The sequence below is a fragment of the Rhipicephalus sanguineus genome, chromosome 1 (genome assembly GCF_013339695.2).
Source record: "Rhipicephalus sanguineus isolate Rsan-2018 chromosome 1, BIME_Rsan_1.4, whole genome shotgun sequence".
Classification (NCBI taxonomy): domain Eukaryota; kingdom Metazoa; phylum Arthropoda; class Arachnida; order Ixodida; family Ixodidae; genus Rhipicephalus; species Rhipicephalus sanguineus.
In genome coordinates this window covers 317,833,227-317,853,593 of record NC_051176.1, presented here as the reverse complement: position 1 = coordinate 317,853,593, position 20,367 = coordinate 317,833,227, and the positions used below count along the sequence as shown (strand labels likewise).

Here is a 20,367-nt window from a genome sequence, read left to right as displayed (position 1 = left end):
CTATTGAAAACGCGCCGAATGAGACGGACGTGTAACGCGTTGCAGGTGTTAATCGCGGAGGCCACAGTAATGACGAATTACTTTACCGCTGCCAGAGCGCAACACCGCCCCGCCGGCCGGGAGAGTAGTAGATATAAAAGGCGCGTTTGTAAAGCCTCTACTGTCTGTGACCGTGGCGCGGTGGATAGCGTGCCCGGCATCTGTTGTTGCGGACCGAGCGGTCGTGGGTTCGATGTCCGTTGACGGAGCTTTTTTTCGTTGCCATCTGATCGTGTATATTTTTTCGACGTCATTTCCGCGACGGAAATACGTCACTGAGGTCTTGGTGGACCCCGGCATTAAACGCTTTCGTGTTAAATCGCACATGCGGCTTACCAGGGGCGTAGCCAGGGGGGGGGGAGGTTTAAACCGGCCCCCTTCTTGAAGTAAGGACAAAATAAGTAACATTTAAGCTCGCATGTTGGGCTGTTGCTCAAACAAATCCCAGCACTCTTTCCGTAAAATGGCGCATCCAACTCAGATTGGTGGGCTCCGACTGTATTTCTTTCAACGACTTCAACTAAAAATACTCCTCCAAAAGACAATAAGGAATGCTCGAAATTTTAATGCTCTTGTACATTCACGTACAAGAGCATTAAAAGCTCTTGTACGTGAATTTGTACATGATGTTAAGCTTTGCTGGTTCCTCATTTGCTGTCTGAGAATATTGTGGTATTTTGTATTTTCGCTTTAGTTTGGCTTTACCATTCTACACTGCCCACAGGAGGAAATTAAATCCCAATCATTTAAAGGCTGCCGGTGCGCCAATCTTGCTCCTGCAGAATTTCTGCTATACAGCGGCAACCAAACTTATGGAGATTATTGCAACACGTGGCAAGCCGTGGCTTCGTAGTATGGAATTTAAATGTGCGGTGTTACGAACCACGATATGTCCATAAGATGCGCCGTAGTGAGGGACTGTGGACTATTTTGACAACCCGAGGCGTGTATACATTTCGCCCTCATCGAAATAGGATTTGATCCCGCGACCTCGTGTATCACAGCGGAACACCATATCCGATATGCCACAACCGTGGGCGACTGTTTCATCGTTGGCTGCACCGAGAAGAGCGCTGCGTCCTTACCAGCGCGAATTAGCTCGTTGTGAAAATATTCGCACTTTAGGTGCGCCAGCACTGTGGAACACCGTGCACCGCACCTGACCAAGAAAAGATTAGGCAGCCTCGCACTCGTGTCTTTATTTTTCTCTTTCTTTTTATCTTATCTCTTTTTTTTCGTTCTTTTTCGTCTGTTTATTTCTACTTCTTTATCTCTCTCCATTTCTCGCTTCCTCTTTCTCTCTCTATCTCTTTCTCGCTTTTTCTTTGCCTGTCTCGGTACTCGTTCTCGCGCCCATCAGAGCTATTGCAGTGCGACAAGGAAGGTGGGTTTGCCGTCCTGCCTGAACAGCTCTTCAAAGAAACGCGAAATTAGCTATAGAGAAGAATTTTAAACCGTTTCTCAGGTCACTCGCCAAGGCGAAATCAAGAGCAATAGCGCTCCTGTCGGACATGGAACTGGAAAGCCTCTCCAAAGCTGTGAAGTCTTGCAAGGGTGACGTTCTTGGCGTGTTCTTTTCGGCCAAAACCCACAAGGCCATGTGTACTCTGCGAGCCATTGTCACGGAAAAGGGATGTTGGCAGCATATCGTCAGCTCTTACCTGCACCGGCACCTAAACCTATTGGCACCGGTTGACCCGTTCAAACTGAAGTGTTCGGACATTTTAGTGCAAGAGTTGTCGTTAGGCATGCTTGGAGCTAATTACGGAATATCAGTCGATGTAGGGGGAATGTTTTATTCTATCCCGCACGATGAACTGTTTTTAGCTGTTCGGGAAAGCATTGACTCTTTCGGGGTCGTGACGTTTGAAACTAATGCTTTATAATCTAGAAAATTTCTTAGAGCTTCTACATTGGTACTTGTGCGCGACCATGGCGAAATTTGAAAATGTGACCTTTGTCCAAAAGAAGGGCATATGCAGTGGTTCCTGTGCGGCTCGGGTGCTCTGTGAAATATTTTTAGCAAAACTTGAACGGCAACTTCAAGCCGAGCTTGTGGCACAACCTGTAGTTAAAGTCTACAGATATGTTGACGACTTTCTAGTAATTTTGAACATAATGCATAACTTACCACCCACATCTGTTGCCAACGAAATTTTAGATTGTGTCAAACAATGCGCAAGTTCATTATCATTCTCTCATGAACAACCAGCCAATGATGCTTTGCAGTTTTTAGATGTTACCTTGGTTTTTAATCGAGTTGACCATGTTTTCTGGAAATTTTCGCCACGGTCTAAGAAACGTCTGTCACCATATGATTCATCACACAGTAAGCTCGTAAAAAGAGCAATTGCTATTTCCTGCCTTAGTTCATCTTTGAAGAAATCTTGTCTGCATAACATAGAGCATAGCTTCTGCAAGCAAGTGAATCACCTGCTCAGCTTGGGTTACCCGGACAATCTGCTAGTTGCGGTGGGTGGCACGTTGTTACAGAAGTTAAAGAGAAGTGCTGCCAACACCCAGGATAAAAGGAAAACAGAAAAAAATTGTTCTCATGCCGTATGTGCATTCTGGCTTGCACATTCTGAAGAAGATTGGTCGCAAGCACGAGGTTGACGTTGTGCTCACAGCCCCTTGCAAACTGGCCAAGCTGCGCTGCATGGTTAAAAATCATGGGAAGGGAAAGGTGAACAAGAAAGGCTGCACAAAAAGCATGTCATGCTATTCGTCCCCTATACCGGGGAGGTCGTGTACAGAATTCCGTTGAGCTTGTGGGGATCGAGCGCGCCCTCCCTTTTGGCACCTCGTTCCCCAGCTAGCGCGTGTGTTGGCCCCGCGCTGCTCGAGCGCCGGGAACCTCCGTTAATCGACAGTATGGCGGCCACGGCGGCAGCGCCAGGTCTGTTTGTCTGGTGCGAGCCAAGCGTCGGCTTCCCGGCGCGCGGGCATGCGTCCGCACATGTCTCGACATGCTCACGCCACCCCGCTAGCCTACGTCACTGCGCTGCGCCTGTCCTCATTGGCCACCAGTGACAACCCCCTTCCCTCTTGAGCTCGCTTCTGTCTGGCGCTGGCTTGCCCGCGTCAGATGCTCTCAGGCCAGCACGAGAGGTTGACGCGCTGCTCTAGCACCTAGGCGGCTTCTCGTTCGTGTGCTCGACTGCTGCCCTTTGTGTGATAGTCGTAGCGCCGCTGGCAAGCGTACTCGATCGGTCTTGCGGAGTTCCCCTTACGGCCTGCAAGCCCGTGACTGTCGTACTGTGCTGCATCTTGGGTTAATAAACCCGTGTTGTTTGTTGACATCCTGCCTCGAGTGCCTATTCTGCGCCGTGCTGGATTGTCGACGAACCAGGCCGTAGCGTCTTTGTTCGCTGCGGCAGTGGAGAACGTCGCGTCCCTTGCCTGTCGCCTCGTAGGGTAAGCTTTGTGCTAAACCTATCTCCACATAACTGGCGCCCAGCGTGGTTGTGGCATGGCATCAGAGCAGTCCACCTCGAGGCGCTCGTTCCTGCTTGATCCCGTGGCGACGGACTTGATCTCGTTCGATGCAGACGAAGCCGACAGCACGAGTTACGGTCGCCTCTGGCGGCCCTCTGCTTTTGGTCACCGGGAGAGACCCCACCATAAGGGGCCCCTTCTTTGCGGCCCCTTATGGTGATGCTAACCGCTCGAATGGGGACTACAGTCCTAGCCAAGCCAGTTGCGGGCTCTATCAGCTGTTCGAGACGCACGCGGAGCACGCGCTTACGAGGCGCTCCAATGCGTCGTCTCCTCTCGCTGGCCTTTCCTTGTGAGCAGCGCATTTGACGGCCAAAACCGCCGCACCCGAGCCTTCCTACCTAGTCCACTTAGGTGTCGGCATGCACGCTCTCACTGACCCATCTCGGTCAGGAGCGCAAAGGCTTGACAACGTTGTGCGCAAGCCAGCTGGCTTGGCCGACAACGTCGCCGCGTTTCCCGACGCTTGCATGCCTCAGACACACGTAGGCGGCACTTTCGACAGACGTGAGCCACCGTGCTCCGCGGTCGATCCGCTTGCCTATCGTGTGAGGCCTCATGCGTCCGTCGGAGCGGAAACAGCCCTACACTACGGCCGCGCCTGCGTCGGAGTAATCGCCGCTGCACGCAACTGCGGCAAAGCTCCTAAACGTCCTGTTGGAAGCGGCGCGCTCGCAGCCTTGTGCTTTAAAGGGAGACCTCGAGTCCCCTCAGCCAAGCGCACCGAGTAGCCCAAGGGTACCTCTGCCTGAGTACAGCGGTTATTCGGACCGCATGAGTGTCACAGAGTACCTCGAGGCGCTGCACCGCTATCAGCGGGCGATGGGGCTGAGCGACAGCGTTATGCTCGGTAGTGTATAGACCCTTTTCATAAATACGCCACCTGACGGTGGGCTTTTCGTCAGTTTCGCTTCGCAAAGGAGCGTGGGATAGCCCGCGCCATCGTGAGGGCATGGAAAGCGAGCCGTCAAATGCGTGAGTGCTATGATGTTTGTGTTGGCGGCTAGTTCTCCGTGTCATCCGCTGAAATCTCACCGTTTGCATGCTTGAACGAGCTCTTAGTACTCTCCGTTGGTCTTTCTGAGGTGCTTCCGATGCACAATGAGCAACATTTTGTACCCTTCAACGGGTTGGACGAGCAGTTTGGCTCGACTGCCGCGGTTGCGGGACCGTGACCACAGCCAACTCGCGTGCGCGCCCGGACCGGAAAAAAAAAGGCTCGCCGAAGCTACAAACTTCTCGCCGAAAGCTACAAACTTCTCACCGAAGGAAAGGAAGGACGTCACTGTCGCGGAACTATGCGATCGCCGCTACCGGTGAAAATCCTGTCCTACGCAAGCCACACCACGCAACTATTTTCCGGACGCCACGCGTTGGGTATATTTGTATGCAGTGGCGCAGCCAGGGAGGGGGGGGGGGCACACCGGGCCCGTGCCCCCCTCCGAAAGTTTTTTTTTTTTTTTGCCATAGCACACAGAGCACAAAATGACACTCTACCACATCTGCCTGCCCGGCCCTCACTTCAGATCAAGTTGCCCCCCCCCCCCCCCCGAAAAAAATTTCTGCCTACGGCCCTGCTTGTATGTACTAAATGAACGGTACGCAACTTCATTTTTTTATTTTTATGGCTGGCCTTACGAACCCTCGCAGTATTTCTGCACAAACAATCTATCGCAATGCACCGCATGCAGACACTCGGGAGAAGACTATTCATTCGTAAAAGCAAGGCTACACATGGCGCTGTGAAATAAGCACGTCCGTTTCTGTAGCGCGTTAGAAAACGGCGCCCTTCCGCACGTTCGTTTGACATCACGTACGGAGAGAGAGCACGTGCGTTTGTTGTTCAAGTTATATCGTGTACCTTATCGCTGTTCTCGTCGCGATATCCTCGATGGTGGCACATGGGAACGCAGCACTTCTGCAGCATTGCAGCACGCCGTCTCTACGAAAAACGTTGATGGCAGTTCACGATTCGGCGGTGCTGAGATGTCACGCACTGGCACATTGCCGAAGCCTGCGTCGTCTGCTGCGGTGCCCTCACAATGGCGGCAGACTGTAGTTTGCGTGCGCGGCGCTAGGGGCGCCCTTTTTCGAAAAGGGTCTATTGCCTGTATCGCTGACAGCCCAAGCAGCGCGGTGGTACCGACTTGTCGGCCACCAAGCTCGTTAGATGAAGGAGTTTAGGGCGCTCTTCCGTAGCGAATTCCTTCCTCCCGATTACGAGCGTCGCATGCGTCGCGAGCTAGAGCTCCGAACACAACATCCCGGCGAATCTCTTCTACAGTACGTCCGGGCTTTCCAGGAGCTCTACCTCCTTGCCGACCCTACGGCATCAGACGCTGAGAATGTAGAGCGAGCCATTCGCCAGGCTCATCCAACCTTCGCCGCGTACCTTCGGAGCACCCGTTATCGTAACCTAAACGTGCTGGCCTCCGATGCGAAGCGTATTCAGGGCGACATACTGGCGGCGAGAGCCTACCGCCCGCCGCCACCGCCGTCCGCTTCTCTCGAGCCTCGTTGTGCGTGGGCTGGTGGTGACTCATGACACCGTAATGTCCCTAATTGCGAGGCGGCCTCGGCCGCGAGAGAGCAACGAGACGCGCCCGACGTGTCGGACTGCGCTCTCGACCCGTACTCGTACGCCTGGGCGTGCCCCTTTGCACTGCAAGGCGAACGAGGACGGAACTACGGTACACTCTAACGGAACCCCCGTGCCCCAATGCACGAGGGGAGATCCGATCGCGGAGCACCCCCCCCACTCGCTGCGGCTAGCGAACGGAGGCCTCCTAGCTCTCAAGGGTCGCCAAAATCCCTCACTGATAAGGCAAAAGGCGTCGTCTGCTACCGTTGTCATGAGCGCGGCCACACCGCGCGATCATGCAACGCACCCCACCCATCGCAAGGGCCTGCTCGCCCGTCGGGAAACGGGGTGAGGCGTCGGTGAGCTCCCCCTCGCTGGCGGCTACAGCAGTACAAGAGCATGGGTGTGTAACCCAACCTCTGGCACCGATGGTGTGTCGCGCTGGACATGACTTTCCACTCACGCCGGCGCCGTTCATCGCCCTTACGATCGCTGGTCAAGAGTTTGCGGCGTTGCTCGATAGCGGGGCTTCGATCTTGCTGTTCGGCGAAGAGGCTATGGCTCATTTGAACGACCGCTCTGTCTGCATTTGAGCATTAGACACTGCCTTCCACCCCGCCAGCGGTACTGCCACCTCGTGCGGCGCTGCGCGGTTGGTTGTGCGCTGGGTGAATCGCGCGCGCCGACAGCGCTTCGTGCATCTCCCGGGTCTTTCCGTGCCCGTGATTCTTGGTCGCGACTTTCTCGCGCGCACGGGTATCGTGATAGACGTCGCGAGCGGAGGCTACAGGGACGGCCCTTTCGGCGCCCTACGGCCATTCGCTACACCTCCCGTGGTCTCGGCTGCCCGTAAGTCGCCGGACGCCACGAGAGAGCAGAGAGAAGGGGAGACAAAACGTGGCCCCTTCGGCCCGTGTCTCTCACTCCGACGCCAAGACTGGCCCTTTGGCCGGCGCGGCGGAAAACGGTCCGTGCCTACCGCTTTCTCTCGAGCATAGCGCTACCGTGGTGGACGATCGAGGTCTCGGCTACGCCGGTGACCACCACGGTAAGCAGCAGCTGGGATCGCTCGCTGCCGCCTTTGCCGGACAGCTTGTCGACACATGAGAAGGAACGCCTGTCGTCGCTGCTGACTCGTTTCAGTGACATGTTTACTGAACGCCCGGGTTGCACCTCTCTTGTGAGGCACCGAATCGACACAGGCGACACACAACCGTGGAAATGCAATCCTCGCCCTGTCAGTGTGGCCAAGAGGAAAGAAATTGACCAGGCATTGGATGAGTTGATTGAGACCGGAGTTGTCCAACGCTCAAACAGTCCCTGGGGTTCACTAGTGGTAATGGTCCCCAAAAGAGACGGCTCTTATCGGCTCTGTGTGGACTACCGCCGGCTGATGCTTATCCTATGCCTAACGTTGACTCGATCGTGGCTGCTCTAGGCGGTGCCTGCTACTTCAGCACCTTGGATGCTAGCCGCGGTTACTTGCAGGTTCAGATGGAGCCGGCTGACGCGGAGAAAACTGCGTTCACCCCTCACAGAGGTCTGTACGAGTTTACCCGCATGCCGTTTGGCTGTTCTGGAGCTGCAGCTACGTTCCAGAGACTAATTGACTGCATCCTCGGGGACGCTAAATGGCATTTCGCCATGGCGTACCTGGATGACGTCGTCATCTTCTCTCGAACGTTCGAAGAGCACCTCCGCCACTTGGAGGATGTCCTCGAGAGGTTGCGTGCCGCCGGGTTGACCTTGAACCCGAAGAAAGCTCAAATAGCTGAGACTCGAATTTCGCTATTGGGCTTTACCATCGAGAGTGGTCGCGTTCTGCCGTGCGAGGAGAAGGTACGAGCCATTGTGGAGTACCCGACGCCGGCGAACAGTCATGGCCTGAGGCGCTGTTTGGCCATGGTGAACTACTACCGACAGTACATCCCAACCTGCGCGGACCTCCAAGCGCCCTTGACCGCACTGTTGAAAAAGTCGGCACGATGGAGCTGGGGGCCGGAGCAAGAGTGAGCCTTGAGGGCGCTCTGCGAAGCTCTAGTGACCACAGCCGATCTGAAGCTGCCCGACCTCAACAGGGAGTTCGTTGTCCAAGCGCACGCGAGCGACCTGGGCCTCCGGGCGGTACTGCTTCAAGAGCACGACGGCGTCCTCCGGCCACTCGCCTTTGCGAGCCGGTAACTTAACGCCGCCGAGCGCAACTACAGCGTGACTGAATGGGAATGTCTCGCTATAGTCTTTGCTCTCCGGAAGTTCGACTGCTACGTCGACGGCGTGCCATTCGTGGTGAAGACGGACACTCACCTGTCTCAAGCGCTTGCGCGAGCCCTCGGGCCGCCTCGCGCGCTGGGTGTTGACCTTGCAGCGGTACAACTTTGTTTTGCGCTACCGGAAAGGAAGTTCGAACGTAGTGGCTGACGCCTTGTCGCGTGCCCCCGTTTCGGCGTCTGTCACTTGTGTCGACCACTCCCAAGAGCAGTCGCACCAAGTAGACTCAGGGGCCCCTGGCTCCAATGGGTCGAAAGTCGCGAACCCCGACGGCGCAGTGATTTTCGAGTCGACCGCCTCGGGTGAGGATGCATACCTGGTAGACCCTGTCACGTCCGCCGGTATCGTCTTCAGGAGAGAGGACCTACTCAAGGCACAGCAGAACGATCCGTTTTGTCAGCAAATTGTTGACGGGCTCAAAGAGCTGAGCTCCCAAGAGGAGCGTGGCGGTCAAGCCGCCGGGTGCAAACAGAAAGCTGGTATTGCTCATTTCAAAATATTAACAGCGCAAGAATAAAAGGAAGGGACGAGACAACAAAGGTAAAGAGCGCTGACTTCCAACTAGTCTTTAATTCGATAAGAAGTGCATATATACATAGCAAGGGAGAGGGCGCTAGACAAGAAAAGAAAGAAAGAAAGGATGTACAGGTGCTGCCATCATTGCCTCATCATCTCCAATACAGCGCGCATATCACCACGTGTGCCCTAAAACCCAGCCAGGTAATCAATTTCTTGATTTAGAAGCGCAATAGAGGGAGCACTAACCCACTTATCTCCTAGCTTATGTATGAAATCTGCTTCAATAACTTCGCGAGTTAGCTGATCCCTATGCCTCGCCATCACGCCATCACTTTGCTCTGATTGAAACCGGGTGTGCACCCGCAGTCACGGCAATGAATGCCGATGTGACCCTGGACCGTATTGAAGACGTTATTGTGGTGTTCGCGCAAGCGGTAACCTGGCAAGCGCCCCTTTGTTGGGCGGCACTGTCAGGCAGGCACCCCTTTTTGGCAAGCCGGCTATGCCGCGGGCACTACTGTCCCCTCCCGCGTCGCCCGGTCGTCCCCCTGCGCCTGGCTCAACCGTGCCGCCAACCTGCTGCTGAATATGTGGCCCGCTTTCCTTGGTCCTTCCTGCGGGGGCCTAGTTCCTGCCTTCTGGCCTGCAGCCACCACCACCCTGCCTTACCCAACCTGGCAGCCGCCCTCGGCGGCTAGTCCGCCCACTCAAGCTTTGGCCGAGGCCCGAGCGTGGTCGCTCTGGCTTCCGTTCCTGGCTGCCTGCTGTTCCTGTGTGGCCCCCGTCTCAGCGACTTCCGGCGGTTGGCTGCCGCTCGCATCTGGCAGCCACGCCTCGTGCGTTGCCGTCTGCCAACCTCTCCAGTCCGTGAACTTCAAGCGGGCTGGCTGCCCAACCTGGTGCAGCCTTCCCGGTTCCTCCTGGGCTGCGGACCTTCTCCCGGCAGTGGGCTCGCCGGTGGTGGAACTTTTGGTGGGACGTTTGGTGTGACCATGGCGGATTTATGGACTTGTACAGACGCCCATTTTTTTTTAACCTGAACGCGCGAGCGTCGACCGGCGAGTTGATAAGCGCCGCACAACGGAGCGCAGCGACAAAATGAACAAGAATACGCGCATGCGCGCTATGAGCAGTCCTGTGCAGCTGTCGTCCGCTAGGCTTTTACGGGAACCGGACACAACGCCCACTTCTTTTGAGCACCGCTATCGTAATTCTTTTTTTGCTTTTACGCGTATGAACGATGCCATCAAGTTACAAAGAAAAGGCCAAGTGGTCGTGCTTCAGGTGGATGGGATGTGATTACACCAGCTAATTATACTACGTGCGTATCAGAATTTTTACAGCGCAGCTGTTAAGCTTTTCGTTATGCCGTGCAGAGTCCACAAGAAACTCTCACCAGCGCCGGGCGCGCGCTCTGGCTCTTTTCCGCCTCTTCTTTTTGGTCTTAACCTTCGTGCTTAGTCAAGCAAATTAAGCCAAGCTGGGTTAAGATCAAACTAATTAAAGCATGTCATGCATAATCACGCTAATTAGCCAGGCTAATTAAGATCTTGTTAATTGGTACCCTGTTAATTACAACCTTATTACTTAGTCTTGTTAATTAAATTAGAATCACGCTAATTAAGACCTTTCTAATGAGAACCGCGTTAGTGGAGAACTTCTGAATTAAGATCATGGTAATTTATGCATTGCTAGTTATCACCATGTTAATTAAGGTCTTTCTAATAAGCTAGGTCGGCCGCAAGCTCCGCTGTCATTCCAGCCGCGCACCACTAGCGCAAGCTGCCGACATTTTTTTGTCCGTTATCGCCTCTTGTTTTCTTTTCTAAACGCCGCTGAAAAAAGATTATGAAGTGGCACGTGGTACCCCCTTCTTTTCTGTATTTGCAGAAAGATGTGAATCGCTAAGCGAAATATTCCGATCAGATGTCGTTGCTATTGCTCTTCGCTGTTATAACGCCTTTCATCCGCCTTCTCGGGAATGCGCTTCGCGTAGAATCAAAGATGCCGCCTCGGCTGCCAGAGGAAAATAGAGTAAAGCGGGCGTGGTGTCCGGTTATCGTAAAAGCCTAGCAGGCGACAGCTGCCCAGGATTGCTCATGGCGCGCATGCGCGTATTCTCGTTCATTTCGTCGCTGCGCTCCGTTGTGCGGCGCTTATCAACTCGCCGGTCGACGCTCGCGCGTTCACGTTAAAAAAATGGGCGTCTGTACCTTTGGGAAGACGACTCCATCCTTTTGGGCATTGCCATGTTGGCCAGCCGCCTTGCGGCTGAGCTGACCTTGCCACTTGGCCTCAGACGGCCTCTTTCACAGGCTGGCCTCGGTCTTTAGGAGGGGGGAATGTGGGAATCGATCGCGCACTCCCCTTTGGCACCTCGTTCCCCAGCTAGTGCGTGTGCTGGATTCGCGCTGCTCGAGCGCCGGGAACCGCCGTTAATCGGCTATATGGCGGCCACGACGGCAGCGCCAGGCCTCTTTGTCTGGTGCGAGCCATGTGTCGGTTTCCCGGCGCGCGGGCATGCGTCCGCACCCCGCTAGCCTAGGTCACTGCGCTGCGCCTGTCCTCATTGGCCACCAGTGACAACCCTCTTCCCCCTTGAGCTCGCTTCTGTCTGGCGCTGGCTTGCCCGGGTCAGATGTTCTCAGGCCAGCACGAGAGGTTGACGCGCTGCTCTAGCAGGCGGCTTCTCGTTCGTGTGCTCGACTGCTGCCCTTTGTGTGATAGTCGTAGCGCCGCTGGCAAGCGTACTCGATCGGTCGAACGGCCTGCAAGCCCGTGACTGTTCTACTGTGCTGCATCTTGGGTCAATAAACCCGTGTTGTTTGTTGAAATCTGTTGTTGTTAGTGGGGTTTTGTGGCGCAAGGGCCATGGGTGGCCAAAGAGCGCCATGTCTTCTGTGTGGTGTTGGCAATGACCAATGATTTCGATGACAGGGTGTATTATGGCTGTATAGAGGCCTAAAATCACGCGCTATAAAGGAGCGTAAAAGGAGTGTATAGGGTATAAAATTATGGCAGTGACAAGTGATGTGATCTATGGGCGTGGGATGAATGACGAGTGAGTATGGTATTTACAAGTGAGAGGCGGGAAAACAGCACGAATGCCTCCTCAAGGCCTTTGAGCCCAAAGGCCGGGAGGCAGGTGCTTCCTTTGAAAGAATTACCACAGCAGCAGCCTCAATGATGAGACCGCGCTACGGAGCGCCTGGAAAAATAACATTGAAATTTACATCCTTTAGATATTCACAGAGGGACTGATACTTAAAAAGAGGTTCTTTGCCAATGAACATATCGGGATGGAGTGGGAACTGAAGGTATATTGATGAGAAATGCTTTTTCCTGAGAGCGTCTAGTTCCCTGCATTGCAGTAGGATGTGGAGTACAGTGAGCGGGTGACCACAGTGGTCACACAACGGTGGGTCGCCTCCGGACAAAAGGTATGTATGTGTACTATGTGTGTGTCCTATTCGGAGTCTGCAGAGTGTTACTTGTGTACGACGTGTCTTTGATATCGGCGGCCAATTACCAAGGTATGGTTTTATAAGATGTAATTTATTTTGCTTTTCCTTATTCCATAAGTGCTGCCAATGAGCCCTAAGCTTTAGTTTTAGGAAGGGCTTCAGGTCCAGTGCATGGACAGTCATGGGGGTATCGGCAGCGTTTCCGTGAACAGATGCCGCGAGCCGGTCCGCCAACACGTTCCCTTCGATCTCGCGATGCCCTGGCACCCAGCATACAACAACATGCTGTCCGAACGTGCAGATAGTGCATATGAGTGAGTAAAGAGAAACAAGGACAGGATTTCTATGTTTTTTCAAACTTTTTAAAGCTTTTACAACACTTAGGGAATCTGTATATATAACTGCATTGTCTATTTTTAATTGTTTAATGTGTTAACGGCCACCAATATTGCATATGCCTCTGCTGTGAAAATGCTTGTGTTAGGATGCAGAACGCCGGCATCCGTAAACGATGGACCGATCGCGGCGTAGGACACAAAAGTGTGAGACTTAGAAGCATCGGTAAAGAATTCTGGAAAAGTGTATTTGTGCTGGAGTTCGAGGAAGTGTGTACGGATATGTGCAGCAGGCACGTGCTTAGTAACTTCTACGAAGGATACATCGCAATCTATTAGTTTCCACTGCCACGGCGGGGGATATGCGGCGGGAGCCAGCAGACGGTGTCCAAGAAGTGGCACACCCATTTCTTCAGCTAGGCCCCTCACACGAAGTGCGTAGGGCTTTCTCATGGCAGGACGGTTTTCAAACAGGATTGAACTGGACAGATCATTGATAGTAGAGTGTAAGGGGTTTTCTCCATTCGCGTTCACCTTGAGGAAATATACAAAAGAGAGGTAGGATCTCTGGAGGTGTAACGACCACTCGTTCGATTCGACATAAAGGCTTTCCACGGGGCTTGTACGAAAAGCACCTGTAGAAAGTCGAATGCCTAGATGATGGACAGGGTCAAGCATCTTCAAGGCGCTTGGTGTCGCAGACTGATAGGTTATCGCCCCGTAATCTAGGCGCGTGCGTATGAGGCTTCTGTATAAATTCATCAGACACTTTGTGTCACTACACCAAGTAGTGCGTGACAACACTTTCAGAACATTCATTGTTTTTATGCACTTGTTTTTTATATACTTTATGTGTGATATGAACGTTAGTTTCGTGTCTAGAATTACACCTAGGAATTTCTGCTCCGTTTTCACAGGTATTCGCTGGCCGTGGAGGTGAATGTCCGGATCGGGTTGGAGGCCTCTCTTTCTTGAGAATAATACGCAAGTGCTTTTTTGCGGGTTAAGGCTGAACCCGTTCTCGTCTGCCCATTTAGTTACCTTGTTCAAACCAAGTTGAACCTGCCGCTCGCATATTGCGAGATTGCAAGATGTAAAGCCGATTTGTACGTCATCGACATATGTGCAATAAAACATGTTACGTGGGATGGACTGGTGCAAGGAATTCATTTTGATAATAAAAAGTGTACAACTCAATACACCACCCTGCGGAACTCCTGTTTCTTGGACAAATATTCGAGACAAAACAGTGCCCACGCGAACACGGAATGTTCGATTTGACATGTAACTATCGATTATGGTGAACATCCTACCCCGTACACCTAAATGTGAGATGTCTCGAAGTATGCGAAAGCGCCATGTGGTATCATAGGCCTTCTGCATATCGAGGAACACAGACAGAAAGAATTGTTTATGGACGAAAGCGTCACGGATTTGTGCCTCGATACGTAGCAGGTGGTCCGTTGTTGATATACCTTCTCGAAACCCGCATTGGTATGGGTCAAGTAGACAGTTTATTTCAAGGAAGTGTAGGTGTCGCCTGTTTATCATCTTTTCGAAAACCTTGCATAGACAGCTTGTTAGGGCTATCGGCCTGTAATTGGAAACTGAGGATGGGTCCTTGCCCTGCTTTAAAATGGGAATAATAATGGCTTCTTTCCAGGCCGAGGGGATCTCGCCAGCAAACCAAACAGCATTATACAGCGAAAGGAGGGCTTTATCGGTTTCAGATGGCAGGTGTTTTAACATTTCATATACGACACGGTCGGAGCCTGGGGCGGAATTATTGCAGCAATTAAGCGATGCTTGTAGCTCAGCTATACAAAAAGGTTCATTGTATGCTTCGTGTTTTGTGGATTTTCGCTCTAGTCTCTGTTTTTCGATTCGTGTTTTGTATCGTTGGAAAGCTTCGGTATAGTGCGACGAGCTCGACACCTGTTCGAAGTGTGCGCCGAGGGAGTTTACCTGGTCCTCCAAGCTGTCGCATTGTGTGTTTACAAGAGGGAGTGAATATGCCTGCCGCCCTGCTACCCTACTAACCATGCTCCAGACTTTAGCTTCCTGCGTATATGAATTAATGCCCGATAAAAACTTCTGCCAACGTTCCCTTCTTGCCTGTCGGCGCGTTCTCCAACCTTCTGACTTTATGTTCTTAAAATTTGTAAGATTCTCAGCTGTCGGATAGTCGCGAAGCAACTTCCATTCTTTGTTTTGTTTCTTGCGCGCATTTCCGCACTCTTTGTTCCACCATGGAACTCGTCGTTTTCCAGAGTGACCACTTGTTTGTGGAATACATTTGGTTGCAGCATCAATCAGAAATGCTGTAAAGTATTCTACAGCTGCGTCTATGCTTAAGGCAGCCATGTCCGTCCAACTTAACAGTGTAACTTTCCGAAACTGTTCCCAATCTGCTTTCTCACTCAGCCATTTTGGAACCTGAGGGGGACATTCATTTGTAATTGGTATGTTCAGAAGTATTGGAAAGTGGTCACTTCCGTAAGGATTATTGATAACTTTCCATTTGACTAGGGGCAGAAGTGATGGAGATGCTATGCTGAGATCTATGGACGAGAATGTTCTGTTTGCGAGGCTATAGTATGTTGGTTGTTTTTTATTTAAGAGACATGCGCCAGAAGAGAAAAGGAACTGTTCGATCAGACGACCTCGCGCATCGCAGCGAGAGTCTCCCCACAGACTGTTGTGTGCATTCAAGTCTCCAAGGACCAGATATGGTTCTGGAAGTTGATCTATTAAGGACTCAAATTCATGTTTCTGGAGCTGGTAGTGCGGGGGTACATAAAGTGAGCAGATTGTGATCAGGTTGTTGAAGAGAACGGCTCGGACAGCTACTGCCTCAAGGGACGTTTGGAGTGGTAAGTGGGTACATGCAATTCCTTGATTAACTATAACAGCTACGCCACCAGACGACGCCACAGCATCATCCCGGTTCTTTCGGAATATGACATATTGGCGTAGAAAATTCGTGTTCTTGGATTTTAAGTGTGTTTCTTGTACACACAGCACTTTTGGTGAATGTTCATGTAGCAACTCTTGGATATCGTCGAGGTTTCTTAGAAGACCTCTCACGTTCCACTGTATAATTTGTGTATCCATTTTGAGTGTAAATTAGTGCTGTGTGTACTGGAAGAACTATTGCCTTATGTCACAGAGCCCTTTCCAGGCCCTGTGACGCGGGCTTTTTCTTTTTTGGCGCGCTCCAACGAGCTGCGCCGTTCCTTCGGCGCTTGAGACGCCGTTGGACTTGCCATTGTGTCCATCGCCTCGGCAGAGGCGCTGGATGCCCGCTCGCGGCTAACGCGCACGGGTGTCAGAGTTTTAGGGCTTTCTGCCTGAGCAGAAGGCCCTGGGCCTGCAGATCCGGAGGCCTGCATGCCCTTTGGTTGCGGAGCAGCAGAGGCTGCTTCCGCTGAGGGGGCGGATGGCGCTGCCGCCCGTCCACTTTGCGTGGTACGCGCGGTCGCCACGAACCTTTGCGGCACTGCCCCCTTGCGTGCCACGTCCGCGAATGAAGGTCCCTGCGCAAAAGAAAGGCGTTTTCGCGCCTCCCTAAAGGAGATGTTTTCTGTAACCTTGAGTGTGATTACTTCTTTTTCTTTTTTCCACGAAGGACATGCACGAGAGTAGGCGGGGTGCCCACCGTCGCAGTTTGCGCAGTGTGGAGATTCAACACAGTTGTCAGCAGGGTGTTCATGTGAACTGCACTTGGCGCAGGTTTGACGGCCACGGCAACTCTGAGAGCCGTGACCGAAACGCTGGCACTTGAAGCAGCGTCGCGGGTTGGGGATGTAGGGTCTGACCTTTAGTTTCAAGTATCCTGTTTCGACATGTTGTGGCAGTGTGCTTGTGGCAAATGTGAGAATGAGGTGTTTTGTCTGGATTTCTTTATCTTCACGCCTGATTTTAATTCTCTGCACATTGATCACATGCTGGTCGCTCCATCCCTCGAGGAGTTCATTTTCTGTCAGGTCGATCAAGTCTTGGTCTGACACCACACCTCGCGAGCTGTTCAGAAAGCGATGCGGGGTGACTGAGACAGGTGTGGTTCCCAACGAAACAAGTTTGGACAGTTTTTCATATTGCATTTTACTTTGTACTTCAAGGAGAAGGTCTCCGCTAGCCATTCTAGTTGCCTGGTAACCGTGGCCGAGAGTTTCGGTGAGGCATTTGGACACAACAACGGGAGAGATTGTTCTGGCATTCTTTTCGAGTGTTTGGCAGTGGATGACGTGGAAGCGTGGAAAAATTTCTTTTGGTTTAAGCAAGGCATTCAAGGTGTCTTCGGTGCGCCCTCTCTTTGTGACAGGGCGATCATTCAATCGTGGAAAGGAGAATGAGGCCATAGATTGTGTATAATTTCGGCAGCCATGTCAGCCGCCCACCATGGAGCCCAACATGGGGACGCAACAGCACTTATATTGATATAAGGCATGCCAACGCCAGCTGTACACAGCTACTATAACCAAATATAATGTGCCCAAGAGAGGGCACATACACAAGGTTAACCCTCGCCGCCAAGAAAAAACGGAAGTAAATGGAAGAGAGAAGAGGACAGAAAAGATGCAAAGTGAGAGAGAAAGACGAAGATGTGAGGGGAGAGAGAGACAGGAAAAGGCGACTGCCGATTTCCCCTGGGTGGGTCAGCCCAGGGGTGCCGTCTACGTGAAGCCGAGGCCAAAGGGATGTGTTGCCTCTGCCGGGGGGCCTTAAAGGTCCAATCACCCGGCGTCGGCTCAATCCCCAGGATCCCCTTTTCCCCGGACACGGCAAAGCCACGCACGGCTAGGCGTGGGAGGAGGTCGAAACCCCCCCGTTAGCTCGGGTCCGTGGTGTCGCTACACACCAAACGCCTGCTTGCGCAGACGCCCTTGCGGGGGTTTGTTGAAATCCTGCCTCGAGTGCCTTTTGTGCGCCGTGCTGAAGAGCCGACGAACCTGGCCGTAACGTCTTTGTTCGCTGCGGCAGGGGAGAACGTCGCGTCCCTTCCCGGTCGCCTCGTAGGGTAAGCTTTGTGCTAAACCTATCTCCACAAGCTGCGGAAAAGTGTACAACGGCCAGACAGGCCGATATCTAAATGGCAGACTCAGAGAACATGCATAGTCATTGAAGGTTCTCGCAGGTGGCACGCACCCGTATCTGCACTGCAAAGATTGCGGGTGCAATCCGCAGTTTGCGAGCAGTAATGTTCTTTGTAAATCAAAACACGGACTGGCCGGGAGATCACGGAATCTGGACAGAATAAAGCAAACTCAACCACGTGCATCAGTGTTGCCTCGGTAACGTTGAATGATAGGGAAACAGGCTTTCTAAATAGTTAAAGCACGGATCATATCAGTTCGGATAAGTAACCTTCCTGTTGCCCAGCTATCACATCTTTCACAACCATCTTGCAGTGACAGAGCCCTACTAACTGCGTGTTAGATGTTTCCTGAAGAAAGCCAATCCTCGTGTGATGACTCCCGCTGTACAACTCACGCAGTGGTAGCGGCAGCTTATAGATTGTGATGTAATCTTTCATGAGTGTTACGTGCCTGTCGCACATGTCCGTATATATTTTCTCGAAGTGCAGCAGAAGTACTCTTCCCATGAAATTTATGCATACACATCCAAGTTTCATGTTGGCGCTTATGCCTTTTGCGCTTATAAGATAGAGAAATACAAATAGGCTAGATGTTATCAAACCGTATCTCGGTAATTGGCCGCAGGTATCAAAGAGACGGTAGCAAATTAATAAGTAACACTAACAGTAAAAGCACTTTGCATTACCACACCGGCAGCAAATGCCGCTCCATCATTGAATATTCATAGGTATAGAGAACCTCTTCGTAAATATGAAGCATTGCTCGCATTTTTGAAGGATGTGGACAGTTTTCACGTTATATTTTCAGGCAATCCTTAGCACGGCCATTCAAGGGAGTTGCTGCGTTTGTAGTGGTATTAAATGAAAGCACCTGCCTCCCGTCCTTTGCGCTCAAAGGACGGCTTGAGGACGCATTCATGCGATGTCCGTGTTCTCGTATTTTAAGGGCGAAGCTCCTCTTAGTCTAACCTTGTCACGCGTCCGGCGTAAGGCGTAACCGGCAGTATCTCCCGAACAGTATCTCCCATCACCGATCCTTTGCAAACGTCCCACTACGACCCATCACCGATCCATCACTTCACCGACCATAAAGCCGTTATAATGAAGGGGGAACGGAAGTCACGTCTAGCTACCACTTACGATTAGTAAAATTTCTTGTATAAATATGTACAGCGTTTGTCACGTCTTTGATGATGCACTGGGCTATCGCTTTGATTACTGCTGGGCGAAACCACTGAAGATTTCATGGTGTAACCATGATTACTTCAGGAGCTTCGCCCAAGCTCTTCATCATTCACCCGTAGATATGCTGTGAATTTTTTGCATTGTGATCACTTGTGATACGTTCAACGCCAATAGACCACTACACATGTAACTGTCATAATTATATACTATATATATCTTTCGCGCTTCTATATATCGATTGACTTTAGGCCATTTTACAGCTATATTACATATCGTCGTCATAACGCCCTGGTCAGGGCTAACATCATAATATTGGGCATGACGCTCTTTGGCCACACGTGGCCCTGGCGCCAATAAAAGCATACATAATCATCACCACCATCAGTACCTTTGAATGGCATGCTATCATCCTTCTTACCGCGGTGCTCGGAATGTATCGCTGTGTGGCCTGCTACCGATAACTCTTCAACACTTCCTTTCCGTTCGCAGGTGAGCCTGGAGCTTTTCTACAGCCTGCTGTACCTGTGCCGTGTGATGCTGTACATGAACTCGGCAGTGAATCCCATCCTCTACAATGCGATGTCTTCTAAATTTCGCGATGCTTTCTTCCGTCTCCTGGGTTTTCGTCGGCCTAGGCTAACGCTTCACTGCACCACAAACACTTCACAGGCCTTCCAGAGCAGCTTTAGCAATTGGGCGGTGCAGCGACCGGTCCTTTCGGGCTGAATTCGGAACTCTGCAGCAGCAGCAGCAGCAGCAGCAGCAGCATTGGCCTCTTACAGCAGAGATTGATTATTTGATTTAGGAAGGCATCTTATTCCAAACGTCAAAGCGCCAGCGTTTTCATCCAGTATTAGTTTTTGCTGTTAGTGTCTCCAATAAAACTTCATTTGGGTCTAGGGTACATATTCCTGACGTTAACATTGCAGCGCAAACACACAAGAAGCTCCACGAAGAAAAGACACGACACAAGCGCTGGCTATCAACGGCTTTATTCCTTCATTCATATGTCATTGCACAATTAAGCCCAAGGCAACCTTACTGTACATGCACACTCAACAATGGCTGCAAACGAAACGTGTAACAAGGATGATAGTGTATTAGATACGGGAAGACAGATACGCACTATATGAAGGGACGTCGATCCTAAGCAGAAGTGAGAATGAGCATGCGCGGCCGGTTAGAAGCTTACCACATGGGGAAAAGAGCTCAACTATGTATCAGTGATACTTAGACGCTGCACCCATTTGAATATGATTCCATGCCTTCGCGTGTCTAATACACAACCATCCTTGTTACACATTTTGTTTAGAGCTGTTGGTGAATGCGCATGTGTGGTAAGATTGCCTTGGGCTTATGTGTGCATTGATTCATGAAGGA

General features: G+C 51.8%; 1 protein-coding gene across 1 annotated transcript in view; it reads left to right on the top strand.

Moving 5' to 3' along the window:
• Positions 1-19,734, top strand: part of LOC119383626 (QRFP-like peptide receptor) — a 258,219-nt gene extending 238,485 nt beyond the window's left edge. Inside the window, exon 3 of the mRNA XM_049413154.1 lies at positions 19,477-19,734. Within this exon, the coding sequence (XP_049269111.1) occupies positions 19,477-19,713 (237 nt within the window). The 3' untranslated portion in view covers positions 19,714-19,734. The remainder of the gene's footprint in view (positions 1-19,476) is intronic.
• Positions 19,735-20,367: the final 633 nt, after the last annotated feature.